General features: G+C 61.2%; 1 protein-coding gene across 3 annotated transcripts in view; it reads left to right on the top strand.

The window, feature by feature from the left end:
* GRAMD4 (GRAM domain containing 4) overlaps positions 1-6771 on the top strand; it is an 87953-nt gene that overhangs the window by 76704 nt on the left and 4478 nt on the right. For 2 of the 3 annotated variants that reach the window (XM_032261500.1, XM_032261499.1), the window contains exons 12-17: positions 288-331; positions 400-509; positions 4042-4196; positions 4726-4870; positions 5640-5733; positions 6527-6611. In XM_032261500.1, coding sequence (XP_032117391.1) covers positions 288-331; positions 400-509; positions 4042-4196; positions 4726-4870; positions 5640-5733; positions 6527-6611 — 633 coding nt within the window. Of the gene's footprint in view, positions 1-287; positions 332-399; positions 510-4041; positions 4197-4725; positions 4871-5639; positions 5734-6389; positions 6612-6771 lie in introns of those variants that run through there. The other variant, XM_032261501.1, reaches the window with a different exon arrangement.

Raw genomic sequence — 6771 nt, 5'->3', positions numbered from 1 at the left:
GAGCCCCTGGAAGGACCCTCCTGATTCAGCCTCTGCTGATGGTGGGCTGGGGCCTGGACCAGGGCGGAGCCCCTGGAAGGACTCGGGCCTAGGTCTGCTGTTGCTGTGAACACGGTCACCTCTGCCCTAGACCACAGCTGCGCCTCTCCCAGCCTAGGAGAAGCTGGGCAGGACACCGGGCTCTGGGTGACCTCAGGGCTGCCTGACCTGGGGGCCCTCCTGGCGTCGCGGTGTGACCGACAGCCCAGGCCGGGTTCTGCTGTAATCGCTGTTTCTCCTTCACGCAGAACCTTTTCGGCAAGATGGCTGACATCCTGGAAAAGATCAAGAAGTAAGTCCCTCGCCCCCAACCCCGGCCCAGCAGCGCCCACCCGGCCTGAGCCTCCCGTCTCCTTCTAGCTTGTTCATGTGGGTCCAGCCGGAGATCACCCAGAAGCTGTATGTGGCGCTCTGGGCCGCCTTCCTGGCCTCCTGCTTCTTCCCCTACCGCCTGGTGGGACTCGCCGTGGGTAAGGAGATGTGCCCGCAGCCTGTAGCATCAGGAGCGGGTACACAGTGTCTGCATGCCACCAGTGTCTGCTAGGTGTCTACAAGAGCGCTTCCTCTGGTTTTTGTCAAAACATTTCAGCTTGGGGAAGCGAAGCCCGGGACTGGTGATAGTTTCTTAAATCAAGCTTGCCCTCCGCTTCCAAGGCCCGAGAGTCTCCTCTGCCAAGTGGGAGGAGCTGGAGGACCCAAGACTCGGGCTAGCAGGCCCTGGGGATGTCAGGGAGTTGCCCTGGGCAAGACACGCCTCTGGGGGCGTCTGTGGGCTCAGGGGTGACAGTTTCGGGGAGCCTGAATGCCTAGTTTGAGGTACGGGGCGGTTGGTTGTAACTGATGAATTTGGTGACATCGTGTGAAGCCAAGGGTCACATCCACTAAATCACTCATCTGCAGAGCTGGAGGTGGGTGGGGTGTGGCGGCCCCTTCTCACCCCAGGAGGTGCTCATCCAGTCCTGCCCCTCGGGCTCTCTGCCCTTCCTTTCCCTCTTCCCTCCTTTCTCTTTTTCTTTTCTTTCTTCTCTTCTTTCTTTCTTTTTTCCTCAATAACAACGATCCAGTGTCTGACGTGGACCACACATTGGCATGTGGGAGCAAGGCCGCCAGGGTCCTGTCCTCGAGGGGCAGGTGGGGCTTGCCTGAGGCCACGCAGGACAGCGCATGTGGTTGTCAGAGCCGCAGAGCCAGGGGTGGGGAGAGCTCTGTGCTGGAGTCGGGAGGTCAGACCCGGCCCCTCAGCAGTCTGGGGTTGGCATGCCACTTAGAGGAGCACTGTGGGGCTGTGCCTCCGTGGAAGAGCAGATGCCCCTGCCACTTTTCCTGAATGCCTTTGTTCTAATACAGCCTGACCCTAGCCCCAAGCCAGCATAACTGCTAGTGGGAGGACGGGCTTCTCGGGACTCAGCGGGGCTGGGCGCTCCAACAGAGCTCACTGTGGCCGTCAGTTGCCATCACCAGGAGGGGGCAGAGCCAGATTTGATCAGACCCTTACCCCAAAAATGCACCGGAGGCCCTCCAGCTAGCACCCAAGACTCTAGGCACTTGAGTGGGTAGGTAACCCCATGACCTCCCGCTGGACCCCTGGGCCTGGGTCGGGGGACTGAGGTTCTGGAGCTGCAGTGCACTTGGGTCCCTGGGCAGCTCCGGGGCAGGCCGCCCTCCACGGGGAGCCTGAGGGTGTGCACCTGGGTCTTGGTGTCCTGGATCTGTCTTGCCCTTCTTTTCTTCCCCTCGCCCCCAAGAAAGAAGTCTCACTCTGTCATCCAGACTGGAGTGCAGTGGATGACAGATCTGAGCTCACTGTAACCTCTGCCCCCAGGTTTAAGCAATTCTCCGGCCTCAGCCTCTGCAGTAGCTGGGATTACAGACATGTGCCACCATGCCCGGCTAATTTTTGTATTTTTAGTAGAGACGGGGTTTCACCATGTTGGTCAGGCTGGTCTCAATCTCCTGACCTTGTGATCTGCCTGCCTTGGCCTCCCAAAGTGCTGGGGTTACAGGTGTGAGCCACTGTGCCCGGCCCCCGCATCCTTTTTTGTGACAACCGGGGTGGCTTGGGTTCTTGTGACCACACTGACATTCCACCGCCCCTGGGCAGCGCTGACCCTGCCAGGTGTGGGCCAAGTGGCATTCCTGGCTCATCAGTACCCATGTGTCTTTTTGCAGTGCTAATGAGAAACCTGAGCTTAGAGGGGCAGAGGCTGCCTGCCCCAAGCAAGGATGGCCCATCTGGGACTTGTGCCCTCTTGAGCTGAGCTGTCTCATGGGTCGGGGCACCACATAGAGGGAGGCCTGGAGTTCAGTACAAGCGAGTGGTCCTGGCCGGGCCCCACCCCACACCTAGCATCTTTCAAGAATCAACAAGTTGGCCAGGCATGGTGGCTCACGCCTGTGATCCCAGCACTTTGGGAGGCCAAGGCGGGTGGATCACTTGAGATCAGGAGGCGTTCAAGACCAGCCTGGCCAACATGGTGAAACCTGTCTCTACCAAAAACACGAAAATTAGCCAGACGTGGTTGTAGGCGCCCAGCTACTCGAGAGGCTGAGGCAGGAGAATCGCTTGAACTCTGGAGGCGGAGGTTGCAGTGAGCTGAGATTGAGCCACTGCACTCCAGCCTGGGCGACAGAGCAGGACTCCGTCTCAAAAGAAAACTAATCAACACGTTGAGACTTGGGGTAAAAAAGTCTGACTTGATTGATGAGTTTATGTGAAAATGTCCTACCAAAACACAAAATGAAACAAAGGCATGGCCTTATCAATCCCCTTACAGCACAGATAGTACATGGAGCTCTGACCCCGGGGCCCCTGCAGGGAGGGCCTGCCACGGCTGGTCTGGTCTGGCAGGCTGGCACTGCGGGCAGTGAGACAGCCGCCAGCACTGGGAGGGGCGCCCGGAGAGACCAGATCCACTGACAGCTTTCGCTGCCCAGGGGGGTGCATTAGGAGGTGTGTGTGGACCGGCCCCGCCTCCCATACCTGCGTCTGTTGCCAGGTGGGGTCCTAGGGTGCAGCCAGGCCCTGCTTCTCTGAGATTGTGCTTAGTAGGGTGACTGACCATGATTGTGTCAGGTGACAGCATGAGAGAGAAAATGGAGCTGGCGCAGGGGAGCCTGTGAGGAGTGTCTGGGAGCTGTCTAGGCAGGTGGTCATGGGAGGCCTCTCAGCAGGGCTGGGCCAGGTGTGGGGGCACCCAGGTGAAGGAGGTCAGGTGGGAGAGGGGGTTGGGAAGGGACTGCCATGGAGGGGCCTCAGATTCAGTGCCAGGTTTGGGGAGTTGGGGGAGAGGTGGCATAGTCCTGAGTGTTTTAGGCGGGTGGAGAACAGCCCTGAGTTGGGCAAAGCTGGAGAGAGAAGTGAGGGGCATCAGATGGTGGTGGGGGTCCTAGCAGAGCTGAGGGGCTGCCCCCTCCCCCTGGTGGGAGTGGGTGTGGTCTGGCCCAGAGGGTGTGGCCTCAGTGGTGTGGGTGTGGCCTCAGTGGGCGGGGTCTGTGGTGAGAGTCTTGGGGTCTGTTGGGTGTGATGGGGCACTGGCAGTGGGGCCGTGGCTCTTAGTAGATCCGGGCTGTTTGGAGGACAGAGCCACTAGTTTGTAGGTGGGCAGGTGGGGTCAGGGAGGGCCTTGAGGAGATGCTCAGGGCGTTCCCTGAACTGTTGGGCAGGTGATGGTGCCCTTCAGTGCCAAGCGGAAGGTGGGGAGGAGCCTGCTGGAGAGGGGCATAGTTGCTGTGTGATTCTGTGGGGGAAGGTGTGTGGAGTGAGGGGCGAGGCCGGCCATAGGCGTCAGTGTACAGGGCTTGGCCGTCCGGAGGGGACTGTGCAGCTGGATGCGGCCCTAGGGGAGCGAGGCCGAGGGGAGGGGCCAGGCTGAGGACTAAGCGGGCAGCTGCACTCACAGCCAAGCTCAGACCGGGAGGTGGGAGGGGCCGGAACCGTCACCCTGAGTGGACGGGCGCAGCCGCGGGGCTCCAGGTGGAACGGGTCGTGTCCCCTGCTCTCAGGGCTCTACGCTGGCATCAAGTTCTTCCTCATCGATTTCATCTTTAAACGCTGCCCGAGGCTGCGCGCCAAGTACGACACGCCCTACATCATCTGGAGGAGCCTCCCCACTGACCCCCAGCTCAAGGAGCGCTCCAGTGCCGCCGTCTCACGCAGAGTGAGCTCGGACCCCAGGCCCATAGTTCTCTGTTCACCTCTGGCTTATTTAGGGCTATTTCTTCCATTTTATGGGGTCCTTAAATGTGAGGGTTTTCTTTCCCCTCTTAGCAGGCACTGCTGTTTCTGCCCACCCAGTCCCTCCCAAGCCGAGGGCAACACTGGGGACTGATCATTACTCCTGAGAGCCAGTGGGGCTAGGAGTGACCCCTCCATGGGGGTGCCTGATCCCTGCCGTCCCTGACGGTGAGGCTCTGGCACTAGACCAGGCAACTGGAGAAGGGCCTCCCTTGGACCCACAGGACCTCCAGGGGTCCAGCACAGTGTCCCGCCAGGGCCCTGGGGAATAAGCATCTAGGTGCTCGCCTCGGGGCCACTCAGATGAGTAGGGAGGATTGCTGGGCTCTCCCCACTGAGGTGAGATGGGGACCTGGGGCACGTCTTCCAGAATTCAGATCCTAGCTTTCGGGAGTGGGGGTGCTGTGGGCGTGGGCGGCGGGCCCAACGTCAACGCTATGTGCCATTGGCAGCTGCAGACGACCTCGTCACGGAGCTACGTGCCCAGCGTACCGGCCGGCCTGGGTAAAGAGGAGGACGCCGGCCGCTTCCACAGCACCAAGAAGGGGAATTTCCACGAAATCTTCAATCTGACGGAAAACGAGCGTCCGCTGGCGGGTATGTGGGCTGTGAATCTCAGACTGAAGGCCGGTGGGGGGACACTGTGGGTCGCCCTGTGACAGGCCAGAGGAGCCCTCCGGAGCGCGTTCACATCCCGCTGCCCAGGGTCCCAGCAGGCAGCGCAGCAGGCGGGGTTCATGAGGACTCCATGGGCTACAGGGGATGAGGGCATACCTGTGGGAGAGCCAGCTCACCCTGCGGCACACCCCTGACCGCAGGCAGCCCGCTGGGGACAGAGTCCAGGGTGAGGCATCAGGGCCTGCAGGGCACTGGCAGGGGGCTGCCCTGGTTCCATCGTGTCTGGGGACAGGTGACTCAGGAGCCCGGGGACATGTCACCCTTCCTCGGGACGGGTCAGCCTTCCGGAAGGGACCTCCTGTTAACCTAAACAACGCACCCCGGGGTGTGTGATGAGCAGCAGAGGCAGCTGTGGAGAACTGAGCCTCATCCTCTGTTGAGCCGTGGCCCTGCCGGTCCTTGTGGAGGTGGCATCCCGGGGAGCTGCTGGCTGCGCAGAGACTTCTGCTGCTCTCTGCTCGGCCTGCGCGCCTTCACTTCGCCGGTGCCTGGTGAAGAGGAAACATCTGTTTTCCACCCTCCGGGGCCACCTCACTCTCACCGGCGCGCCTTCCTCTCGCTGTGGGCGTTACATGAACGCAGTGGGCGGATGTCAGTCTCTGAGAGTCGGGGCTCCCGGGTCCCCGCGTTGGGCTGGAGGCTGGGTATTTCCAGTGGAAAGCGTGACGGGCGGGCCTTTTCCCGTTAGTGTGTGAGAACGGCTGGCGCTGCTGCCTGATCAACAGGGACCGGAAGATGCCCACGGACTACATCAGGAACGGGGTGCTCTACGTCACGGAGAAGTGAGTGCGGCTGCGGGGCCCTGCATGGCTGCAGGGGAGGGGGCGCAGGAGGCTGCTTGGGCCCTGAGAGGGCGCGGCTGGCCCTGTGCAGGTTTTCCTGAGTGGTGCCCCCGCCCCCCCAGCCCCACTCCACTCTTGCTGGCTGTCTGGGCTCCCAAGAGAAAGGTGTTGCCTCCAAGCCACACGTGGCCTGGGCCGGCACTGCCGTCATCCTTCAGGGGATGCTGTCTCATCTGGGGCCCAAAGAGTTCATGGAGGCGAGGGGCGGCCTCCCAAGGAGAGGACTGTGTGGGGACCTGCTAGAGCTGAGGCCTGGGTCCTTGCTGTCTGAGACGCAGCAGGCAGCAGAGGGCTTTGACTCTTCTCTGCTAGAACAAGACTTACCCTTGCTACCCGAACCCCGATGTGGCAGTGGGAGAGCTAGCCCAGGGATGGGGTCTTTTCTTGGCCTTGCCTGGCCCTCGGCCACCCTGTCCCCCACACTTGCAGCAATGGCCAAGGCCCTACCTTGCCTCTGCTTCTTGCAGAGAAGGTAGGACACTCCCAGCCAGGGCTCCAGGATGCCTGTGTCTCTCGCTGGGAATCCCAGGGGCCCGGTGTCGTGGGAATGGCAGTGTCAGGTTTCACACAGAGCAGTGGCCTGGAGTGTTTCACAGGTGCTGTGTCTGGTGGGAAGGGAGCGTTGCTGTCCGTCCCACGGGGGGCTGAGGGGCAGCATCCTGGACTCCCCCACCTGGTGGGAGCACGCTCTGGTTCAAGAGCCAGGCGGTGCCTCTGTCCGTTCCCCTTCCAGTTACTTATGCTTCGAAAGCTCCAAATCTGGGTCCTCAAAGAGGAACAAGGTCATCAAGCTGGTGGACATCACGGACATCCAGAAGGTTGGTGCCCCCTGTGTTTCCTTCATCACCTTTTGGTTTTAGGGACAAAAAAGCCTCAGTCCATGAGGCTGGTGGGTTTTACTGGTTGCACTTGCAGCATGGGGGGATGGTGCCATGGGGGGGCAGTTCCATCTGGGGGATGGTGCCACCTGGGGGGGGC

Source organism: Sapajus apella, unplaced genomic scaffold (assembly GCF_009761245.1).
Source record: "Sapajus apella isolate SASKATOON/1434 unplaced genomic scaffold, GSC_monkey_1.0 scaffold123, whole genome shotgun sequence".
NCBI lineage: Eukaryota > Metazoa > Chordata > Mammalia > Primates > Cebidae > Sapajus > Sapajus apella.
This window is presented reverse-complemented; position numbering and strand designations above follow the sequence as displayed.